We start from the raw sequence: 25,935 nt of genomic DNA, 5'->3' as shown, positions 1-25,935 counted from the left end.
TCTTGTTGGAGTGTATCATCTTGTTGGAGTGTATCGTCTTGCTAGAGTGTATCGTCTTGTTGGAGTGTCTTGCTGGAGTGTATCGTCTTGCTGGAGTGTCTTGCTGGAGTGTATCGTCTTGCTGGAGTGTCTTGCTGGAGTGTATCGTCTTGCTGGAGTGTATCGTCTTGCTGGAGTGTATCCTCTTGCTGGAGTGTATACTCTTGCTGGAGTGTATCCTCTTGCTGGAGTGTACCGTCTTGCTGGAGTGTATCGTCTTGCTGGAGTGTATCCTCTTACTGGAGTGTATTGTCTTGCTGGAGTGTATCGTCTTGCTGGAGTGTCTTGCTGGAGTGTATCGTCTTGCTGGAGTGTCTTGCTGGAGTGTATTGTCTTGCTGGAGTGTACCGTCTTGCTGGAGTGTATCCTCTTGCTGGAGTGTATCCTCTTGCTGGAGTGTATCCTCTTGCTGGAGTGTATCCTCTTGCTGGAGTGTCTTGCTGGAGTGTATCCTCTTGCTGGAGTGTCTTGCTGGAGTGTATTCTCTTGCTGGAGTGTATCGTCTTGCTGGAGTGTATTCTCTTGCTGGAGTGTATCGTCTTGCTGGAGTGTATTCTCTAGCTGGAGTGTATCGTCTTGCTGGAGTGTCTTGCTGGAGTGTACCGTCTTGCTGGAGTGTATCGTCTTGCTGGAGTGTATTCTCTTGTTGGAGTGTATCGTCTTGCTGGAGTGTATCATCTTGCTGGAGTGTATCCTCTTGCTGGAGTGTATCATCTTGCTGGAGTGTCTTGCTGGAGTGTATCGTCTTGCTGGAGTGTATCGTCTTGCTGGAGTGTATCGTCTTGCTGGAGTGTCTTGCTGGAGTGTATCGTCTTGCTGGAGTGTATCCTCTTGCTGGAGTGTATCATCTTGCTGGAGTGTCTTGCTGGAGTGTATCGTCTTGCTGGAGTGTATCGTCTTGCTGGAGTGTATCGTCTTGCTGGAGTGTATCGTCTTGTTGGAGTGTCTTGCTGGAGTGTATCGTCTTGTTGGAGTGTCTTGCTGGAGTGTATCATCTTGCTGGAGTGTATCGTCTTGCTGGAGTGTATCGTCTTGCTGGAGTGTATCGTCTTGTTGGAGTGTCTTGCTGGAGTGTATCGTCTTGCTGGAGTGTCTTGCTGGAGTGTATCGTCTTGCTGGAGTGTATCGTCTTGCTGGAGTGTCTTGCTGTAGTGTACCGTCTTGCTGGAGTGTATCGTCTTGCTGGAGTGTATTCTCTTGTTGGAGTGTATCGTCTTGCTGGAGTGTATCATCTTGCTGGAGTGTATCATCTTGCTGGAGTGTCTTGCTGGAGTGTATCGTCTTGCTGGAGTGTATCCTATTGCTTGAGTGTCTTGCTGGAGTGTCTTGCTGGAGTGTACCGTCTTGCTGGAGTGTATCGTGTTGCTGGAGTGTATCCTCTTGTTGGATTGTATCGTCTTGCTGGAGTGTATCATCTTGCTGGAGTGTATCGTCTTGCTGGAGTGTATCATCTTGCTGGAGTGTATCGTCTTGCTGGAGTGTATTGTCTTGCTGGAGTGTATCCTATTGCTTGAGTGTCTTGCTGGAGTGTCTTGCTGGAGTGTATCGTCTTGCTGGAGTGTATCCTATTGCTGGAGTGTCTTGCTGGAGTGTATCATCTTGCTGGAGTGTATCGTCTTGCTGGAGTGTTGCTCAGTTTCTTGTAATTTTGTTTACACGTTTAACATGTTATTTTAACATTTAGATTTTTGTATTTCGTGAAACTGGAGTTGTATTAAAATCAGTCTTTTGGTGAAATGCGTTTAATATGTAAGTATAAGGGTGTCGCTTGTTGTTTGATTAGTATGTCGTATATTATTTTTGTGTCTTTTGTTTCCTTGGGATGTTGCTAGCGTTTCTTTATAAAAGCTGCCTATGTCATTTCCCCCATAGTGTGATGTTGTGATGTTTAATTTTAAAATGCTTTTTATGTTTAACCCTACCTAGTCTAGCTTTACTTTTTTTTTCGCCCCTAGTCTAGCTTTACAAACTTATTAGCGATAATTGGTGTTGATGCCCTATTAAAATTAAACGAATTTAACACATTTTCAAAGATGATAATAACATAAAGTGTAAGCTTTTTATTTCTAAAAATATAGGTAAGAATTTACTTGTGAACGATTTCAGAATTCTATTGTTAGTTACATTTTCATGCAAATTATATAAAATATTTTTGTCAATCGATACATTATTTGTTAGTTTTAAATTTTGTCCAATATTTAAAAATATTTTTTTATTAAATTTAAAAGACAATGTTTCCCCTTGGTCTATATTGATTAACGTATGGGAGGCAATAAAGTATTCCAGTGGTTCAAGCTTAATAATATTTATAGTGGGGTCAAAGTTCAAGTAATATAACTAATTTTAACGTTCTAGTATCTAAAGCCGGTTATAAAAGTATTGATTACAATATATAGTGAAACCTCTGATTCCGATACCTTCGTATAGAATAGCATAGATCGAACCAATCAAGGTAAAATAAAGGTGGCAAAGGGCATTACTAACTACACAATCACCTCATATGTTGGTTTCAATTTTTTAATTTTTTTTTATTGCGACTGAGTTATCAAGAAATTATTTACAGCCTCTTTGTGAAAACAGGACGTATTTTCCAAGGGAACATAGAACATTGGAATTGTAGGTCTAAAAGGATAAGTGAAGATAAAGTATTTCTTCAGGCTAAAACAAATATACAACTTACTGCTAGTATGCTATGTAACATTCTAAATGTATGTAAGCACACACACACACACACACACACACACACACACACACACACACACACACACATAATATAATATATATATATATTACATATGTATATAAATGTATATATAATTGTGTGTGTGTGTATATATATATATATATATATATATATATATATATATATATATATATATATATATATATATATATATATATATATATATCTGTAAATATATTCCGTAACGGTTACCCTACATCATTATCACCCTAAACATTACACCTGGGGTCATTCTCCACAGGTGATTACATCTAAAATTGATTATAAAAATGCTGTAATGCTCGACATTTAAATAATAATCGTATTTTTAGAAACTCACACACATTATTGAATGTCAATTAATCTGGTTGTGCGCATTAATTTTTAAATTACCCGCTAGTTTTATTTTATCTTCTGATTTAGTACCGTTTACATGCATTGTGAACACATACACATTTAAAAAAAACGTGAATTTCCTGTAATTAAATCCCCATGCATAGCCTGCGAGTAAAAACTAGTCCAATTTAAATGAAATTTTAATTAATTAGACGTCTGATGTGGTCTGAAACAACGATAGATTCACAGAAGGCTAATTGCTAAAATAAAAGTTTAATGACATAATGGATCAAGTAAATCAGGACCGGATGCTTGATAGATCACGGTGTGAAAATTTGTCCGCGGGTAAAATAAAGCATAGCATTGTCATGCTGAATCACCGCAGCAATGGTCCCGGCACAAAGCCGGATCAATTGTTCATCAATTATTCACTTGTTTGTTTTATAATTTGGAATAGGGAGCTCTCTTAGGGGCATATCCAGTTTACACAAAAAAAGTAACGGAATAGATTTATTTTAAAATATTAAATCAGTAAGTGAAAAAAAAAGTAACGGAATAGATTTAATTTAAAATATCAAATCAGTATGTGAAAAAAATTAATGGAATAGATTTATTTTAAAATATTAAATCAGTAAGTGAAAAAAAAAGTAATGGAATAGATTTATCTTAAAATATTAAATCAGTATGTGAAAAAAACAAGTAATGGAATAGATCTATTTTTGAACTTTAAGTCAGTAAGTTTTAAGAACAAAAGTTATGGAAAAGATCTATTTTAAAACATTTAGTCGAATTCAGTATGTGGGCTTACTTATGATTTTTAAAAAAAAATAGTTTATGAGCTGACCCGATTCACTAATTCGACCCCGCTCTACGATTGTAAACATTTGGCGTGAATCACAGCTCATCATACTGGTGAGGGTGGGGGTAGGGGTGGTAGCAATATGCCTAGAGAGCGAGAGAGGGGCGTCAGGGCGTGTTTACATGGTGTCCCGCATGGTCCCTCCATGAAGAGAATTATATATCTATAGATATCGTGGGTACTGTGTATAACATGCAGAGTTCAGTGTAGAAGAGGCGTAGCTAAGGGAGCACGGGTGGGGCGACTGCCCGGGGCGCCGACCCTAAGGGGTCGCCAAACGGGGTAAAAATAATAATTAATAAACTAAATCTGAGCTGTATTATTGAATGATACACATCATACATTATTGAATGATACACATTACACATTATTGAATGATACACATTACACACTATTGAATGATACACAACTAAAGTTAAATAAAATAGACAACTACTTCGCTTTCCTGACTGACTTAACTGTTTACAATTTTGTGACATCTTAATAACAACTGTCAAGGGATAGTGATTAAAATAAGGGGGGAGGGGCGCTTTTTTTAAGCCCATATGGCGCTAATTTGATAGTTCGCCCCGGGCGCCGGAATGAGTCGCTACGTCTCTGCAGTGAAGGTCCAATTATGTGTAAGAGAGTTTAGTGTAATTAGGTATTAGGAAGTTCAGTGTAAGTAGTTGTAGCCAGTGTAAGTAGTTGTAGGGAAGTTCGTGTGTGTCATTAAGTGTACGCAGAGAAGGACTGGCTGTTTCAAAGCGGCCCGGGAAATTTTAAAAGGGCACATCCCCCCTCTAACCACAGCTTAAAATTTTTATTCTGCATCCTCATCTTGATGAAAATTTACGCGAAAACTACATTTCACATAAAAAGATCAAAGCACTAATAGACTATTTTATCTATTGGATACCTTTACTAATATTTACGAAGAGACCTACGCTTTTCTTAAGAGTATTTTGAAATAGTAGTGTATTATTATATATTCATAGTAAAATCATTCATTTTCTCCTTTTTAGTGCATTATTACATAAAAGCTTGTTATTAAAACGTTTTTTAATGCAATTTTTTTCAATACTCTAAAATTTTAATACAATAGAGTTGCGTGAATAAAAACTATTGTTCACCAAATGAACATAATAAAGCACGTATAATAGTGCGGAAAGAGTAGCACAAGACTCCCTACTAATTTCAGAAATTTTAATTAACTTATAAAAAACTAATTAGGCACCTAATTAAGGCAAATTTGACGTCAGATTGCATTGTCTGCAAGTCTTGACCCACATGCCAACTTCGAAACGAATCTGTTAGACATGCCCGAAATTTCGCACGCCGTTTCGATCTATGACGATAGACTGTCGACAGACAGATTGACTATATACTGATTGCACTGGAGTTGCCATCACCATTAGTGTTATCTAAGAATATTCGAGAAAGCTTAGGGGAGATAACTCCCGTTTTATTTAAAATAGAGTTGCGTATTAACAAAAATTGAGCACAAAAAAGGAACGAAAAACTTTATTTTTTTGGCGATTTTGGGTATTTTATTTGTTTTTGGCTTTCTAATCTAGTAGAAAGGTGTCGACTTATGTGTCTGGGGAGATGGAGTGGCTGTCTACACTAGTTTGTACTTGGAGTATGTGGGGCATTGGTAACGACGGCTAATCAATACTGCTATGCGGAGTCATTGAATGGACATCACCGAACAACACTGGTCAACATTTTTTGCTGGACAGAGTGGGCGATATATTTTTTTTAATTAGCGGAATGGATAGGACAGCAGGGACAAAAGTAACAGCCTAAACTTCTTCTTCTTCGTTCTTAATTTTTAGTGTTGGAAGGGATCGAGCCTTATCTGCCAGAGGGTTTGAACTCGAGACTTTTTTTTTCGAATGTATCAACTATGAGCTTTTTTCACGCCTCCATCACAATTAAGGATACGTGTCAACTGGTTATGCGCCATTGAGGCCATTGACTCCGATTTCAGCCTGCTTTTCTTTTTGGATTTGCTTCCATAGCCTTTGTCCTACCAAGAACAAACTGCAAGGCAGCAGTTGTTTAATTTTGGAGTTGTCTCTCCTAGAAGAGTAGCTGTCCCCAGCTAACGAGCCTCATCTGCCCATTGAGGGTTCGAACTCGAGACTTTTCGGTTTAGCAACCATGAGCTTTACCGACTCGACCACGCCGACCCCCACAGCCTAAACGAAACCAGGAAAACTCGGGTCGTTAACAAATGGGTCATCGAAATTCGGGTCATCAACAAACGGGTCATCAACAGTCAAGTGGTAGCCATAGCTATCAATGAAGTGCCACGTCGTCAATGGAGTCCGCAGTGACGCCTACACTAACGCATCCAAAGACTTTCTAATGAAGCACAAACGACGTACTTACTGACGCCACTAATGACTCCCGGACTGATGTCCGAAATGATGCTCTGACTGATGCCTCAAATGACGCTCCAAATGACGCTATGACTGACTCCTTGGATACCAAACGACGCCACAAATGACGCCTTGGATGACGCTTCAAATGACGCCCTGACAGATACCCCCAAATGACGCCTATAATAACGCCACCAACGACGCCCTGACGCCACTAATTCCCACACCCCCCCCCTCCTAAACATAACACACTGACAGCTTTTCCACGCTCCCCGCAAATAGAGAAATAATTAGAGGGTAAAGGCGGGATCGACCTGTTGTAACTATCGAGTACGGTATCGCCCGCAGGGACGGAGCAGGTATTGATCCAAGTTTAAGGATAATCGAGTTCTTTTATGTTAGAATTGCCATAAGGCCATGCCCTACCGTGGAGAAATATCATATTGAGATAATCGAGGTTTTCAAATTATAAGTGTAATTAATCACTTTAACGGGTTTTATAAATTATAATCACTTTTAACTCGACACGTTCTTCACTTAGATGTTTCAAAAATAAAATAAAAAATTTAAAAAAATATCTTAGTCGTAATTTTCTTCACTTTGATTCGTTTCCTTTTGAACATTTGAAACCTTTTAACATTAAAATCATTTCCTTTAAAAAACATTGCGAAACGTAATTAACTATTTAAAAAAAATGACTTTCTTTTCTCTTCAGAAAGAAATTATGGATCGATAATTTTGTTTTGTTTCGTTATAATTTATTTGACTTTAAGATTTGTGTTTTTTATTCTTCAAAAGAAAAGAATAAAACCGTTGTGAGTTGTCCCAAAGCAAAAACATAATTGGTGAAAAGGGGAGGGAAGAACAGTGAAATAAAAATGTGTAAAAAACATGAAGGACGAAAACGAATTAATATTTGAAGATGGAGCCGCGATGCCTGGTCGAGTTTCTTTTTGGGAAAAAGGAAAGTTCTAGAAGAAGGTAACGCGCATTAATACACAAGTGATGGATTACTGCGGCCAGCCGTCGATTGTTACTCTGACAAAAACAGAGCTGTGATGGAATGTGTGTGTGGGTGTGAGTGGGTGGGGGGGGGGGGTAGATAACATTCTACAATCGTCTTGGTATTAGAGAATGAGAAGAGGATGACAAATAACATTTAGTTATTGATGACATTTCATGTCATCTAATGACATTCTCATGTCTGGATATAGGCCTATCTTGTAACGTTACGTTGCGTGAGTTTGTGTTTTGTTTCAGGTCTATGTGTAACGACTTTTTGAGTTATCAATGTGAATTTTTCTTGTAGGTAAGAGTGCTTAGTTTTCCTGTGAACTTTTTTTGTTTGACTCTTAAGTTGAGCGTTATGTTTATTCTGTCAGTGTAAAAGTTCAGGGTATATCCAGGTGTGTTTATCTATTATCATAATAGGATTTACTGTACTGTATGTTTCCTATCTATGTTCACAAAATGAAGACGGGTAAGAGAAAGAAAGGTAAAAATTAAACAAAAGAGTATTTCAACATCCGGTCTCCGTTAGTACTAGACATCGTCATAAATTTTAGAAGATACAAGATAAAATAAACAAAACAAGACAAAACATTCCGAATGGAGGTTCTTTCAGACATTTTTTCGAGGAAGGGGGAGACTTTGGAGCATTCGGGGTGGAGTGGGAGGCGGACTTAAATTTCCGGAGGGGGGTGGGGCGGAGGACACTGGTTGAAATATATTTTGTATATAAATTCTGTTTTGTTCTTTGGCGAGGGTGGGGGGGGGGAGAGGAGGAAGCGGTAGAAGAAGAGATGCCTGAAAGCAATTATGGGGTGGGGGTGGGGGGCACTTGATATTTACATAGTGGGGCAAATTTTCGGGGGGGGGACACTGCTTAAAGAATATATTATCTATATAAAATATGCATTTCGTTCGGCAGTGCGATGGCGGTGACCTCCCCTCTTCTCCCCCCCCCCCCAGAGAGTTCCTGAAAGAAACACTGGATTCGACCCCATGTGTCTGGCACAGCTGTCTCTATACATTTAAAATTAGAAATAAAACAAGTAGTGTTGGTTATCTGCAGCTACCGTTTGTATTACACATTTAGAAGAAACACAGACAAAAAGAAACCAAAGATGTTCCGACCTCAGGTCTCCGCTAGGGTTTAACTAAAGAATCATTTTAAGGCCTAGCGATCCATTTTGGCCGCCTTTACTTTCCCTAACATTAGAACTGGGTGGACGTTCTACTGACTTGGACCCGGATACGAACTCGAGACTTTCGGGTTAGCAGCCTAGAGCTCTACCGCTAGGTCACGCCGTCCCATCAGAGTTAACAACATTCTAAAGATATATATAAATATATAATAACATATATATATATATATATATATATATATATATATATATATATATATATATATATATATATATATATACATATACATATACACACACACACACACACATATATATATATATATATATATATATATATATATATATATATATATATATAATATTAGCTGAATATATATATATATATATATATATATATATATATATATATATATATATATATATGTATATATATAGGCCTATATATATATATATATATATATATATATATATATATATATATATATATATATATATATATATATATATATATATATATATATATATATATATATATATATATATATATATATATATAGAGAGAGAGAGAGAGAGAGAGAGAGAGAGAGAGCGAGCGAGAGAAACAACAAGTATAAGACTCACCTCACTGGCAGCCCGCAGTCTCTTGTTCTCCTGTCTCCAGGCCAGTGACGTGTAACTCTCGAAGAAGCTGCCATCGGACTCTTGGACTCTGGAGAGTTGAGAATTGGACTTTTGGCAATACGATTTGATCATCTGCAGCATTTTCGGACACTTGGCGGTTGGACTTGACACTACATGACTTGTCGTGACAAGTTTGTGTTAGAGGTGAGAGGCCGGTAGGATCCACGGCTCAATACGGATTCGATCCATGGATGTTCGATAGGGAAAAGTTTCAAGAGCTTGTTGATAGCTGGAGGCGGGGCGGGTTCGAGGTGGGTTCTTTACAGAGAAATATGCTATAGGCTTATATGGTGGTGTTAATAATGGTGTTGCTGAGGGTGTTGGTGGTGGTATTAAGGGGTGTTTGTAGTTGGGGTAGAAATGGTGTTGAAAAATTGTGTTTTTGATAGGGTTAGGAAGGGTGCTAAATACGGTGTTATATGGGTGTTTTTAATGGTGGTGTTAGGGAATGATAGTGCAGGTGTTAGTGGTGGCTTTATAGAGGGTGTTAGCGGTGGTGTAAGGCATGGTGTTAGAATAGTGTTAAACGTTTGTGATGGTGTTCAGAAAGTGATAAATATGGTGTATATAAGGAGTTAATGGTGATATTAGAGGGGACGATAAAACTGGTGTTGGTAGAGTGTAAGGGTGTTAGTGGTGTTATTACACATGGTGTTGGAATGGTGTTAAACGGTGTCAGGAAGGAGATAAATATGGTCTTATATAAGGTGTTCATGGTGGTATTACATGGCAATATAGCGGGTGTTGGGCAGAGTATTAGGGTGTTAAATAACGTGTTCAAGGTGGTTTTCAAGTAAGGTGTCATGGTGTCAGGTATGTTGTTTTAGATTATGTAATATCAACTACCTACTCATACACATTTCATCATGTCCTACTACACACAACTAGCAATTTAACACAGCTGTTTCAATTAGCCACCCGTCACTTCACTATCATAACAAGCCACGTTTTTTATACAACTAGCTATCAGCTAATATAGCAAGCCACCTAGGTGATACGGACTAGCTAACTGTTGATACACCTTTCATCACAAGTCACCTGCCGCCTTCAACCTTCAAACGCCATCACCTATACCCACAATGCAGCACTCAGCGATCGAATACAACTGTTCTACAACACCTCAGTTAACGCTAAAAAAAAAAAACCTCACACACCACCACCACCACCGCCCTATTAATTTATTGAAGAGAACTAAGACGGAACCCGATGCTAATGAACTCGCTCAGATTTCGCTCCATCGATCGTGACGTGACAGACCTAAAACCGCTTTCAGTGACTACCCCCTCCCCCCGCCCCAACTTGGCATCCACCCCACCCCGCCCCAACTTGGCATCCCCCCACCCCCCGTCACCGGGGTCCCTGCTGACACAATTTCCTCGCACCACAACGGATCCCCCCAGAAACAATTTTCTATAATCCTCTGTTGTCATGGGTTGTATTCTGGGACTCTGGCACGTGGGCCAATTTAGTAGCCAGGGCACCGCGGGCCCCTTTTTTTGTTGTAGCGCTGCTCAGTTAATCTGTGGTCACATAGTGACTAGTTTAGTAGCCAGGGCACCGCGAGCCCCATTTTTTTTTTGTAGCGTGGCAGAGATAATCTGTGGTCACAGTTATAGTAACTAGTTTAGTAGCCGCGGGTAATGTCAGCACCCCCCTCCCCTTTTTTTTTGGTAGCGTTGCTCAGTTCATATGTGGTCACAGTTATGTTATAATAACTAGTTTAGCAGCCGGGGGTATTTTCAGTCCCCTTTTTTGTTGTAGCGTTGCCAGTCTTTCTTCCAGACATTTTTCTCCGAGGGTGCTCTTGAAATTTTCGGGGGGGGGGGGGGGCGGTAAACTTTCTTCGGGGGGGGGGGGGGGGGCGGACACTGTTAAAAGTATATATTTTCTATATAAATTATATAAATTTCATTTCGTTCGGGGGGGGGGGGGGGGTAAAAAAATTTCGGGGGGGGGGGGGTCTTAGCCCCCCCGAAGATATGCCTGGAAGAAACTCTGAGCGTTGCTCAGTTAATCTGTGGTCACATAGTGACTAGTTCAGTAGCCGGGGGTAATGTCAGCCCCATTTTTTATATTTTATTTTGTAGCGTGGCAGAGATAATCTGTGGTCACAGTTATAGTGAATAGTTTAGTAGCCGCGGGTAATGCCAGCCCCTTTTTTTTTGTAGCGTTGCTCAGTTAATCTGTGGTCACATAGTGACTAGTTCAGTAGTCAGGGGTAATGTCAGCCATTTTGTCAGCCCTTCCCCTTTTTATAGCGTTTCTTAGTTAATATCTGGTCACATTGTTACTAGTTTAGTAGCCGGGGGTAATGTCAGCCCATTTTGAAAAATAGCGTTGCTCAGTTAAGTTGTGGTCACAGTTATAGTGACCAGTTTAGTAGCCGGGGGTAATGTTAGCCCTTTATTTGTAGCGTTGCTCAGTTAATATGCGGTCACAGTTATAGTGACCAGTTTAGTAGCCGGGGGTACTGGTGGGGTGGTATTCCCGCCCCTTTTTGGTAGTGTTGCTCAGTTTATATGTGACCACAGTTCTAGTGATTGGTTTTGGAGGCGAGTGAGACATCACTTTAATTTGGCTTTTACGGCATTAAAAAACGAATGCGTTCTCATCGAAAATAGAGAAAGCATTTCAAGCTCTAATTTTTTTAGGCTTTAATAGGGGTCACAATTAAGGTGGACGGTGGTATCAATTACAACTGATTATCTTACAACACCCTTCACCAATGGTACATAAAACTAATTTTGAAAAAAAATAACTAGCACAGTACACACCTAACTTTGGAACTAGCAACTAATTACGTTACAGTAAGTGCAGTTTATTTTTACTATAGACGACAGTTACAAAGGTCAAAACACCCAAAAGAATCAACATGGGAACGAAGCGGGGGCTAAAAATACGCATATATATATATATATATATATATATATATATATATATATATATATATATATATATATATATATATATATATATGTGTGTGTGTGTGTGTGTGCTATATATCTTGGAACTAGTCTGTAAAGCTGACCTTCCAACAACAGTTCCCGTAGGCGCCTATGGTCACAATTCTAGTTGTTAAATTAGTAGCCAGGGTAACTTAAGCCCCTTTTCCCTCTCACGCCGTGGTAGAGTTCATGTTAATTAGATTAGCAGCCACAACGGGCGGCAATTAAGGCGAGGACGTGAGCGATAGTGGTCGACCCAGAAGTCAAGACGGTAGTGGCCAGATTAGTGGTCCAGGAAAATTGTTAAATTATTTTCGGAGAAAGTTGGGGGGGGGGGGGGATATTAGGGGGAGGGAGAGTGGTCAGATTAGAAGTCCAGAAAAATTGTTAAATTATTTTCGGAGAAAGTTGGGGGAAGTGGGGGGTCGGGGGGGGGGGGGGGGGTCGGGGGGGGGGGGGGGCACGGTTAGCTGAGGCTAAATTAGTAGTCACTGAAGGTTGTTAAATAATTTCGGAGAAAGTTGTGGGGTGGGTTGGGAGGGGAAGGGTAGTGTGGTCAGATAAGCAGTCGCTTAAGGTTGTTAAATAAATAATTTCGACCATGTTGAGGAGGTGGGGGAGGGGGTCAAGTAGGTGGGAGGCTGGGGCCCTCTGACGTGACGTCAGTGAGTCAAGTGCACAGAGCACGTGTTAATAATAAATGAAATCGTCTTTTGAAGTAATCGGCTTACGTAAGTAGTTGGTGAACAATTAGGTAGAGGCGTGTTTAAACGCTGTGTGTGATTGATTCTATAGTATACAGTAATAGTAAGCTTTCCCTAGATGCTAGTTATTATATAATTAGCGACTTATCATACAGGGTCTAATTAGGTAATTAGTACACTTTTGACCTTAATATTGGTATTGTGGTATTTTTTCCCTATCAACATCCTAACACGCCCAAATAACTACACGCATGCGCAATGACCTATGATATGAGTTTGAATACACGCTAAGTTAAAACAATATTTCCGGCAAACACAACCGGCTCGAGGATATCGAGCTAACCAGCAGATAAGATCAAAGCGAGAGTGACATTAGAAGATCACAGACCGCTCCACGGCAGGTCATCTGTGTCGCCTGCATCAAATTTAATCAGGCGCAGTTGAAGTTTGTTTTTGATGGGTATTGTAGAAGAGGACTCTGGTAGGAATTAAGAGAAAAATAAATCTTGCAGAGTTAGTGAACCTTGTTGGAGAACATTTGGCTGGAGTTAATGAACCTTGTGGGATTCGATTTTGTTACCCGTCGTTACAACGCGAGTTAGTGAGATTTGCTTTGAGAAGATTTAGTGATCTTTGCAGCCACAAGATTTGGCGATCTTTGCAGCCACAAGATTTAGTGATCTTTGCAGCAACAAGATTTAGTGATCTTTACAGCCACAAAATTTAGTGATCTTTACAGCCACATGATTTAGTGATCTTTACAGCCACAAGATTTAGTGATCTTTGCAGCCACAAGATTTAGTGATCTTTACAGCCACAAGATTTAGTGATCTTTACAGCCACGAGATTTAGTGATCTTTGCAGCCACAAGATTTAGTGATCTTTGCAGCCACGAGATTTAGTGATCTTTACAGCCACAAGATTTAGTGCTCTTTACAGCAACAAAATTTAGTGATCTTTGCAGCCACAAGATTTAGTGATCTTTACAGCCACAAGATTCAGTGATTTTTGAAACCACAAGATTTAGTGATCTTTACAGCCACAAGATTTAGTGATCTTTACAGCCACAAGATTTAGTGATCTTTACAGCCACAAGATTTAGTGATCTTTGCAGCCACAAGATTTAGGGATCTTTACAGCCACAAAATTTAGTGATCTTTACAGCCACAAGATTTAGTGATCTTTACAGCCACAAGATTTAGTGATCTTTGCAGCCACAAGATTTAGTGATCTTTACAGCCACAAGATTCAGTGATTTTTGAAACCACAAGATTTAGTGATCTTTACAGCCACAAGATTTAGTGATCTTTACAGCCACAAGATTTAGTGATCTTTACAGCAACAAGATTTAGTGATCTTTGCAGCCACAAGATTTAGGGATCTTTACAGCCGCAAAATTTAGTGATCTTTACAGCCACAAGATTTAGTGATCTTTACAGCCACAAGATTTAGTGATCTTTACAGCCACAAGATTTAGTGATCTTTACATCCACAAGATTTAGTGATCTTTGCAGCCACAAGATTTAGGGATCTTTAAAGCCACAAAATTTAGTGATCTTTGCAGCCACACGATTTAGGGATCTTTACAGCCACAAGATTTAGTGATCTTTACAGCCACAAGATTTAGTGATCTTTACAGCAACAAAATTTAGTGATCTTTGCAGCCACAAGATTTAGTGATCTTTACAGCCACAAGATTCAGTGATTTTTGAAACCTCAAGATTTAGTGATCTTTACAGCCACAAGATTTAGTGATCTTTACAGCCACAAGATATAGTGATCTTTACAGCCACAAGATTTAGTGATCTTTGCAGCCACAAATTTAGTGATCTTTGCAGCCACAAGATTTAGGGATCTTTACAGCCACAAAATTTAGTGCTCTTTGCAGCCACAAGATTTAGGGATCTTTGCAGCCACAAGATTTAGTGATCTTTACAGCCACCAGATTTAGTTATGTTTACAGCCACAAGATTTAGTGATCTTTGCAGCCACAAGATTAAGTGATCTTTGCAGCCACAAGATTTATTGATCTTTACAGCAACAAGATTTAGTTATGTTTACAGCCACAAGATTTAGTGATCTTCACTGGCATAGGATTGAGTGATCTTTGCAGCCACAAGATTTAGTGATCTTTGCAGCCACAAGATTTAGTGATCTTTAAACCTACAAGATTTAGTGATCTTTGCTGCTACTCACTTCAATGCTCTTTACTACTTTAGTGATCTGTCGTTACCCGATTTTGTGATCCTTGCTATAGGAAGTGGAAATATTTTGTCTACGCTAGCGGAAGCCCTATAAAGCTAAAAAAAAAGAGAATAACCGATCCAATTTTCTTTTTTTGTTTTTATCGTACAATATGACAAAGAATAGAAACGTCATTTATTGTGGGATATTTTTTTTATCCCTCTCGAGGATTTAATGAATATTTCAGTTTTTACCACAGGGAGGCGGCGAATTAAAAATTGGAATAGGATTGCGTCATAGATGGGAGAAGAACATTACCCCCTGTTAATTACCCCTCCCTGGTGATGCACCCCCCCTCACCCGCGTTTTATCCCCCATATTAATAACCCCAGTACATCCCCCCCCCCTGTACATTATCCCCTTGTCAATAACCCAACACCATCTCCCGCCAATGAAAGACAGAAATACAAATCTAGACAGATTAATGGCTAGTTGGGGATACCGATAATGATAAAGGGTAGGGAGAAAGAAATGAATAAGGATAAAAATAAAGATAAGGATAATGATATGTGTATGTATATGAATGTGGGTGTGGGTGTGAGTGTGGGTGTGGATGTGGATGTAAATGTAAATGTGGATGTAAATGTGGATATGGATGTGTATGTGGATGTGGATGTGGGTTTGGTTCAGATTAAGGTTGCGGGTTAGCTTTACTGCTGATGTTAGGTTTAGGGATAAGGTAAGGGTTAGGATTAGGGCTAAAGATACGGATAGGCTTAGATTAGGGAAAAGAAAAGCAACACGGTTCGATTGAGGAATAGCTTTGTAAATATTCTCGATGGAATTAAGCTCCCCCCGCACTTTGTCGGTCTCCACGATTCGCATTCCATAGAATGCCAAGGGAAAGTAGGAAACGCGGCTTTATTCTGTACTCAGTCAAACCCCTGACAGTCATTCTACGACATACCACGTCATTTTGTAAAATACCGGGTTCTCACGTTACAGGTATCGTGTATTATATGAGTTTTTTCAAGGGAAGTGGGCTAATGACGGGGAGGTGATTGACAAGGGGGTAAATGACAGCGGAGGTGGGGGGGGGGGGTTATTCGGTGACTAATTACTGGGGGGGGGGTAATGACCGTAGAGGGTGGGGGTGGTTAGTTGACAACCAGGGGGGGGGGGGTTGTAATTAATCCGAGGGTTAATGGCGGCGGGTATTGACCGTAGGGGGGTAGTTGACAACGGGGGGAGGGGGTTCATTAATTAATTTGTGGCTTAATGGCGGAGGGGTAATGACCATAGGGGGGTAGTTGACAACGGGGGTGTAATTAATCCGAGGGTAAATGGCTAGGGGTAATGACCGTAAGAGGGTGGGGATAATTGAGCAAGGGGTAATCACTTAGACCCGTCACAGCAACAAACATATTACAAGGACAACATCATCAAAAAAACTTTTACCAATGTGGACAAGAACGCTAATCCGAGGGACTAAAAAAAAAAGCTATATATTATCGAATTAGGTTATTATCATCGTGTTAGATTCCCAAGGAGATAAATCAAAGTTTTACTGAGTTAACCTGAGCATCGAACAGTGTTGTGATTTCCTGAATTTTTTTTTTTAAACCCGCGCCTCACGATCTAAACAAGAAATTACAGGGGGGGAAATTCGACGTCTCGCAACACCAAAGGGAGGCCACCAAACATGGAGGCGATTGATTCCCTTGGGGCTAAAAATAGACGTGTCTAAGGGCGCGTTAAAACTGGCTTAACGCAGTTGGCTTCAAATTATCGATTGGAGAAATTTTAAACTGCTGGATCAGGTGAGGCTGGGGTTGCTGGACTTGAGAAAGGCGATGGATGTTTTAAGGAAGTTGCTGGCCTTGGAAGAGACGATGGATGTTATTTTAGAGAGTTACTAGCCTTGATAAGGACGATGGATGTTATTATAAAGAGTTGCTGGCCTTGCGAAAGAAGGTGGTTGTTATTTTAGAGAGTTGCTGGCCTTGAGAAAACGATGGGTGTTATTTTAGAGAGTTACTGGCCTTGATAAGGACGATGGATGTTGTTTTAGAGTTACTGGGCTTGATAAGGACGATGGATGTTATTTTAAAGAGTTGCTGGCCTTGTGAAAGAAGGTGGTTGTTATTTTAGAGAGTTGCTGGCCTTGAGAAAACGATGGGTGTTATTTTAGAGAGTTACTGGCCTTGATAAGGACGATGGATGTTGTTTTAGAGTTACTGGCCTTGATAAGGACGATGGATGTTATTTTAAAGAGTTGCTGGCCTTGAGAAAGACGATGGATGTTATTTAAGATAGTTACTGGCCTTGATAAGGACGATGGGTGTTATTTTAGAGAGTTACTGGACTTGAGACCCAGTACGATTAACATTTTATTACTAAAGTCCTGGATAGACGGATATTTAATTTAGCGAAAAATTTTGACCGACCAAAGGGCATACGGATCATCGGACATTTTGAAAGGCGAATACTTAGTTAACCGGAGATTTGGGTACTGTGACAGTTGTGCTATAAACCTTTGAATAAGGGGACATTTGAAGAAGCGGACGATTTGACTAGCGGCGATTTTGACATGCGGAAACTTCAATAAAATGTTGGTCTTTTGGACACGCGGAAAAAGCACAAGCGTATTCTTAGATAAGCGAATATTTGGATTCACAGATATTTGGATAAGCGGATATTTGGATAAGTAGAAATTTGGTTAAGCCGATATTTGGATAAGTGGAAATTTGGATAAGCAGACATTTGGATAAGCCGATATTTGGATAAGCGGATACTTGGATTAGCAGATAATTGGATAAGCGGATATTTGGATAAGACGATATTTAGATAAGCAGATATTTAGATAAGCCAATATTTAGATAAGCGGATATTTGGATAAGCGGATATTTGGAAAAGCGGATATTTGGATCAGCAGATAATTGGATCAGCAGATATTTGGATAAGCAGATATTTGGAAAAGCGGATGGTTGGATGAATGGCTAAGCGGATAAGCGGATGTTTGTATAAGCGGATGCTTAGATAAGCGGATAAATTTAAAAAAGCAGACATTTGGACATGAAATCTTTTGGGCGCCCAGACGCGTATGAATAGGAAATAGTTCCGATACACGGATATATGGAGTCGAGGACAAGCAGACCGAGTTAACATTCGCCTTTCAAATAGCTAACTTTGAGAAGCCAAAACCACCCCCCCCCCCGTCCCCACACCACCGCCTTACACACACACACACAATCAAGAAGAAAAAAAAAAGAAAAAAAAAAGCAATATAAATATAATGGGTGATTAGATACTACATAAATTCAGCGCCACAGCCCCCTTCTTTATTTCTCATAGTAATATACGAGCAAGTAATTCAGGTTAATCTAAGGAAATTATTTTATTGTTGTAGACATAACGACTACATTAACTCACGTTAGCTTAAGTGCATACACCAAGTTAGATGTTCTTCTGGTGAGCCAGATCAATTTTGATGGGCCAGTTAACTTTTTTTTTAGATGAAAGACAATTATCTCGAACTAATGCAGATAAACATTCAAAAAGATGATGTAAAATATACATTCAGTCGAGTTAATTAGATGAATTCCCATTGTGTCTAACCAGTTAAAAGTAGTCTCAATTTAGATATAACTAATTGTAAGATTATTTGGTAACAATGCCAAAAACTCTAATTTGACATCTAATTTGCCAGTGTGGCAATCAAACGAGAAAAAAAGGTTTTTTAAAAAAAATATTGACAAGTATTAATATTTCTTCTCGACATTTTGGTAATAAAACAAAAATCTTATAAAATCAAGCGCAGTAATTATTTCGACGTTGACTTTATACAGCAAGGCAAGCTTAAAAATGATTGCGCTTAATTTTAACTGACAGCTAAAGAAAAAAAAAAGAAAGAAAAAATTCTGACATAATTAGTGATGCTGCCCAGGTTTGGAATAGTGAATAAAAAAACGACTTGTGAAAGAGCCAAATGGGACGTGACATATACAAAAAAAGAGGGAAAAGTCGAACGTTTTTGTATGCTGTCAATAAATTATGAATGCGTTAGTTTTGTTTCGTGCTGGAAATAATTCGACTTTTTTTTTATTCACCCAAGTATCGATCCCGCTTTCATCTTAGAATCGACTACACCGAAAGGCGTTTCCATTGAGAAAAGTTAAGGGTTGCTTTTAGCTAGGAAAATCGATTTTAAAGTATCGTTCATGAATATGCTTAACATGTTTGTTGACTTGAAAGTGTTTTTACTGACGTCATGATGATGGTTTTATTGACGTCATGATGATGGTTTTATTGACGTCATGATGATGGTTTTATTGACGTCATGATGATGGTTTTATTGACGTCATGAGGACATTTTTTATTGGTGTCATAATTTAAACCCTGCCATATAAAAAAAACTTATCAGTTAATGAACGGGCCATGCAAATTACAAAATTGTTTGCTTATCAAATATTGATGCTTGGATAAGGACTGCTGTGCTAACAACACAAAGCACAGTGTAAACAGAGTTTTAAACGGATACCGTGGTCTACAGATCTACAGATATACAAGACCTAATCACAAGACCTAACTACAGACCTCCAGAGACACAGCCCTACAGAGAAACAGACCTACCAAGATACAGACCTAACTACAAGACCTAACTACAGACCTAAAGAGACACAGACCTACAGAGATACAGACCTAACTACAAGACCTAACTACAGACCTACAGAGACACAGACCTACAGAGAAACAGACCCACCAAGATACAGACCTAACTACAAGACCTAACTACAGACCTAAAGAGACACAGACCTACAGAGATACAGACCTAACTACAAGACCTAACTACAGACCTACCGAGACACAGACCTACAGAGACACAGACCTACAGAGACACAGACCTACAGAGATACAGACCTACCGAGATATAGACCTATAGAGATGCCAAACCTATAGAGATACAGAACTATAGATATACGGACCTAAATAAAAACCTAGAAAGATACAGGCCTAGAGATATACAGACCTATCAAGATACAGACCTAACTATAGACCTAACTACAGACCTATCGTAGACCTATAGAGATACACACCTATAGAGAGTCAAAACTATAAAGATACGGACCTAACTAAAGACCTACAAAGGTACAGACCTAGAGAGATACAGACCTAGAGAGATACAGACCTAGAGAGATACAGACCTACAGAGATACAGACCTACAGAGATACAGACCTACAGAGATACAGACCTATAGAGATACAGACCTATAGAGATACAGACCTACAGAGATACAGACCTATAGAGATACAGACCTACAGATATACAACCCTACATAGATAAAACCTAACTAGAGACCAACAGAGCATATATTGATCTGCTGAGATAAATAACTACACAAATATAGACCTACATAGATACAGACCAAAGGATTGCAGAAGACCTACAAATACAGACCTAGGGATTGCATATCACCTACAGACATAAATATTTAATTACTTGAGAAGACCTAATGATTGCAGATGACCTAAAGATACAGACCTAAGAATTGAAGATGACCAACAAATACAGACTTTGCAGATGACCTACAGAGATGCGGACCTAATGAGTACATGTAACCTACAAATACAGTCCTAAGGATTGCAGATGACCTACAGAGATGCGGACCTAAGGATTGCAGATTACCTAAAGATAAATACCTAAGATTACAGATGACCTATAGATGCGAACCTAAGGATTGCAGATGACCTACATATACCTAAGATTTACAGATGACCTATAGACCTAAGAACTACAAACAACCAACAGCTCCAGACCTATCAACCACAGCACACCTGCCATCAGCACACACACCCCTCCCCCCGCCCCCCACGGCCAATCCATCAATCAATAGGTGTGCTACAATGTGCTGCTCTATAAATGATGAGCAACACAATGGAGCCGCTTGCAAACAAAAGCCCCTCCCCTTTTCCCACCCCACCCCGGGGCTCCCCGTGTGTAAGGTGGGGGGGGGGGGGGATGCTGGAAGCGAAGGACGGGCAATGGAACGATACTACATGCATGGCTTGGTGGAAATAAATAAACTAAAAAGAAATGAGGAGAAATGTCTTAGGCTTAGGGCGTCTCATTTGTCAAGGTTTGTTTCATTTGCAAGTGGTTGTTTGAATATTTAATCAAAACATGGTTTTTTATTTCATCCTTTAAGCATCTTCCTCCACCCCCCCCCCCTCTATCTCCCTATCTACAACTTTGTATTGATGTTTGCAAGACTCATACACGACCCAATATGTATGAATATGTTGGTATTGTTGGCGAACATCAAAGAGAAACAAACTTCTGTGTTCGACGTTTGAAGTTGGCCAGGTACTAGTAAGAACTGTTGGCTATTTACTAAAGCGTTGGCAGGTCCTATATTCGAGGCTATGTTTTTCCCCTTGAATAACTACTCCAAACCTTATCCAAACACTAATACTAACCTCCGTTCTACACTAATCCTAACTATAAATATCTGCAACCCTTACCTTAACCCTAATAGAATTCCTACGAAAAAAATCTCGATATTACATTTAACTGTAGCATTGTGTCTGAGTTATTTTAAAGAATATATATATATATATATATATATATATATATATATATATATATATATATATATATATATATATATATCCCAAAAATGCATTGTGTTCTTTAATATATTCTTTAAAGAATATATATATATAACATTTTTTTCCCCAATAAAATACATTTCGTTCTTTAATTGGGTAAGACAGGCTGATTGAGAAAAACAACATTAGCGTAAACAAATAGATTGCTTCAATCATCCTCATTACGTCATACTTTGCCAGGTTTTGTGAAAACAAAAATTTTTTGCACTCAGTCAATTTGAATGTCAAGCAGGCAATGTATCTATGTAATTACGTGGTGCACTCTGTTTGCTATATTGAACACAAGACGACACGCCTAGACGGGGAGATTTTTTATACGTACAATAGGGGTGTTGCATGGGCTTGAAAGGGGGTGGGGGTAGTTGGTGGGGGGGAGGTACGGCGGGTTTGAAAGCAAAGAGTCTAGCCCAAGAGTGGGGTATGTAGGATAATTGCCCTCCCATTATCTAAATACCACAAAATCTATATTATACACACACCAGAAATTAACAGTATAAACACTCCACCCCCCCCCCGCCTTCTCGTCTCAAAATAAATGCGTTCAATTCCAATTGATTGAATAAACATGCACATCGTTAGGTTGTTACCACAGTTTAAGATAATTAGCATTATACCTGACACTAACCCTAATCTTAATAAAATATCCGCATGTCTAATCCTAAACCTAACTGAGGAGTAAGATGTATCGGAATCGGCTGTACCAGAGATTCGAGTACGTGGTTCTAGCTAATCGATACGTATCCAAACTCACGGGAATGTAAACAACCGATGCTGAATGGTGTGAACTCTCAATAGTGAGCAATGGCACCCGCCGTGATAAACATTGGACTAGCACCTCACAGCACGCGGTATGATAAACACTGGGCCAGCACCTTAGAGCACCAGATATGATAAACATTGGACTAGCACCTTAGAGCACCAGATATGATAAACATTGGACTAGCACCTTATAGCAACCTCTATGATAAACATTGGACTAGCACCTTACAGCACCAGATATGATAAACATTGGACTAGCACCTTACAGCACCCGCCGTTATAAACATTGGACTAGCACCTTAGAGCACCAGATATGATAAACAATCAACTAGCACTTAACAGCACCCGCCGTTATAAACATTGGACTAGCCCCTAATAAATACCCACCGTGATAAATAATCGACTAGCACCTAAGAGCACCCCACTAGCTCCTAATAAAAACCAGCCGTCATAAGCAATCGACCAGCACCTAATAAAAAACAAAATAGCCGTAATAAACAATGAAATAGCACCTAAATCACTCGCCGATTTGTGTGTTGTTTTCGTTAAAACAGTAGACACTGGCTTTTTTTTCAAAGCTACCATGGTAGGCAAAGTGGCTTTTTTATTATGCTAGTAGGCAAAGTGGCTTTTTTATTATGCTAGTAGGCAAAGTGGCTTTTTAACTCTGGACATTTGTAAAATATTTGCGAAACCTGACCGCTATTACTTCCCAATTAAAAAACACACCACAATATTTGAAATCGAAACCTTTGCAATAAACAATTTAAAAAAGAGAATTGTGTTCACTAACAAGACACTTTTAAAAAAAAAATCAACAACAGCTCAATTTTCAAATCACTTCGTTGTTTATATTCCATAAAAATCAATATTCCTTTTAAAATTTGAATATCCATGAAATGTCAGAACGCCAGCGGTATTGATTGGAACACGCGAATTTTGAGTCGTGTTTTAATTATGGATGGGAAGAGATGAAATATTAACTAGGGGGGCGGAAAGCGGCGGCCCCGTTCTAAACATAAGGCAAGGATACACAGCGGCACGAAGTCCCTATCAACATGCACGTGAATAACCACGCCCACCCCGTGACAAATAGAGGCTACGAACGCTCATCCTCGTCATGGGAGTACTCACTCATGAAGAGAATACAGTATATAAATATAACACAACTGTGTTTGTTTTTGTATATAATATAATCACCGAACACAAATCACCAGTGAATACCACACGTCACACACACAAGACTCGAAGGTGAGTCGAACTGGACGTCTTGAAGATCTAGTCTGAATTCTCTCTCTTCCCCCTCCCCCCTCCCCCACCCCCACATCGGCTGCCCGCGAGACTGCGCGCGGCTGAGCTAGCCATTGTGATAGCAGTGTCGGCCATTGGTTTTCCCAGAGTATCCTTGGTTCCATCTCTCGCAGTGGCGGCCATTTGTTTTCCCAGAGTATCCTTGGTTCCATCTCTCGCAGTGGCGGCCATTTGTTTTCCCAGAGTATCCTTGGTTCCATCTCTCGCAGTGGCGGCCATTTGTTTTCCCAGAGTATCCTTGGTTCCATCTCTCGCAGTGTCGGCCATTTGTTTTCCCAGAGTATCCTTGGTTCCATCTCTCGCAGTGTCGGCCATTGGTTTTCCCAGAGTATCCTTGGTTCCATCTCTCGCAGTGTCGGCCATTTGTTTTCCCAGAGTATCCTTGGTTCCATCTCTCGCAGTGTCGGCCCTTTGTTTTCCCAGAGTATCCTTGGTTCCATCTCTCGCAGTGTCGGCCATTGGTTTTCCCAGAGTATCCTTGGTTCCATCTCTCGCAGTGTCGGCCATTGGTTTTCCCAGAGTATCCTTGGTACCATCTCTCGCAGTGTCGGCCATTGGTTTTCCCAGAGTATCCTTGGTTCCATCTCTCGCAGTGTCGGCCATTGGTTTTCCCAGAGTATCCTTGGTTCCATCTCTCGCAGTGGCGGCCATTTGTTTTCCCAGAGTATCCTTGGTTCCATCTCTCGCAGTGGCGGCCATTTGTTTTCCCAGAGTATCCTTGGTTCCATCTCTCGCAGTGTCGGCCATTGGTTTTCCCAGAGTATCCTTGGTTCCATCTCTCGCAGTGTCGGCCATTGGTTTTCCCAGAGTATCCTTGGTTCCATCTCTCGCAGTGTCGGCCATTGGTTTTCCCAGAGTATCCTTGGTTCCATCTCTCGCAGTGTCGGCCATTTGTTTTCCCAGAGTATCCTTGGTTCCATCTCTCGCAGTGTCGGCCATTGGTTTTCCCAGAGTATCCTTGGTTCCATCTCTCGCAGTGTCGGCCATTGGTTTTCACAGAGTATCCTTGGTTCCATCTCTCTGTCGATAGCCTTGTGACATAGGGCACCGGGGGTTTTGTACCAAACATGTAGTGTATGGGCTAGAAATCACAGGGTATATTATGTACAACATACGGTCTAAAGTTTACATATATGTGGTCTACAACACATATGGTGTATGTTTGAAATAAGACCTACACTTTTTATATATGTGGTCTACAAAACACATATGGTGTATGTTTAAAATAAGGCTTATACTTCTCACACATGTGGTCTACAAAATACATGATTTTTGTCCAATGTAATGTATAGGTCTACACAAATTACATACGTGTTCATCAAAAACATACAGTGTGTATGTTTAATATTAGGCGTATACTTTTTTATTTATGTGGTCTACAAAACTCATATGGTCTATGTTCAACTTAAGGCATACACTACTTATATAGGCCTATGTGATCTACACAACATACATATTATTAAACATATTCTATGCACAAAGCTAGGTAGGTCTATATATTTTATTTAGATAGGTTCGAATATCTAATTGACGATCTAAATTTTAAATAAGACATAGATCTACACTCCATTTAAATATTTTCTATATCAAATCGATGATCTGAATTTAAAATAAAGCATACTCTCTATGTAAATGTAATCTAAATCGCATACAGCTTTCCTCAAATAAATATGATCTTTGCTACATGTCACATACGGCACGCACACGACACGCAGATCACATATTCTAAACATAACCAACGTCCAACAATCACAACACATTACATATTTTTTAAACATAACCCATATTCAACAAACACATCGCATACATATTTTAAACGTAATCCACTTCCAACACAACACAAACACAATTTCTTTTTCACACTATGTTAAATTATGTAAATCGAATACATCTATAATCATTTTGACTGCACCAGCTAACCTAGGAATATGTCTTATCAAACTCAAGGCACCCCCCCCCCCCGCCCCAATAGCGGTGGTCGACTCCACGGCATCACACATCTTTCACAGACATACATGCACATGCCTACACCAACACACACAAATACATACAAACACGCTAGCTTACACTAACAGACACACACACACACATAGATACACATAAACTTACACCAACAGACATACACACAAGATTACACCAACAGACACACACACACATATACACACACACACACACACACACACACACACACACACAAAGACACATTGAAC

The 25,935-nt window shown here is 39.6% G+C and overlaps 2 protein-coding genes across 2 annotated transcripts in view; both read right to left on the bottom strand.

Annotated features, from left to right (window-relative positions):
- LOC131932891 (protein unc-13 homolog D-like) overlaps positions 1-23,684 on the bottom strand; it is a gene marked incomplete at its 3' end in the record, with an annotated part of 47,999 nt that extends 24,315 nt beyond the window's left edge. The window contains exons 1-2 of the mRNA XM_059289794.1: positions 23,615-23,684; positions 9,094-9,411 (exon numbers count right to left, since the gene is read on the bottom strand). Coding sequence (XP_059145777.1) covers positions 9,094-9,234 — 141 coding nt within the window. The remainder of the gene's footprint in view (positions 1-9,093; positions 9,412-23,614) is intronic.
- An 87-nt stretch (positions 23,685-23,771) lies between these two features.
- On the bottom strand, positions 23,772-24,794 carry LOC131932892 (uncharacterized). Its single transcript, XM_059289795.1, has one exon. The coding sequence runs from the start codon at positions 24,792-24,794 to the stop codon at positions 23,772-23,774; it is 1,023 nt and encodes a 340-aa protein (XP_059145778.1).
- Between the last annotated feature and the right edge of the window lie 1,141 nt (positions 24,795-25,935).

The sequence above is a fragment of the Physella acuta genome, unplaced genomic scaffold (genome assembly GCF_028476545.2).
Source record: "Physella acuta isolate Inbredline_101_S28 unplaced genomic scaffold, ASM2847654v3 ptg002310l, whole genome shotgun sequence".
In the NCBI taxonomy this organism is placed as follows: Eukaryota; Metazoa; Mollusca; class Gastropoda; family Physidae; genus Physella; species Physella acuta.
The sequence above is the reverse complement of the archived record's forward strand: the minus strand, read 5'-3'. Positions and strand labels throughout refer to the sequence as shown.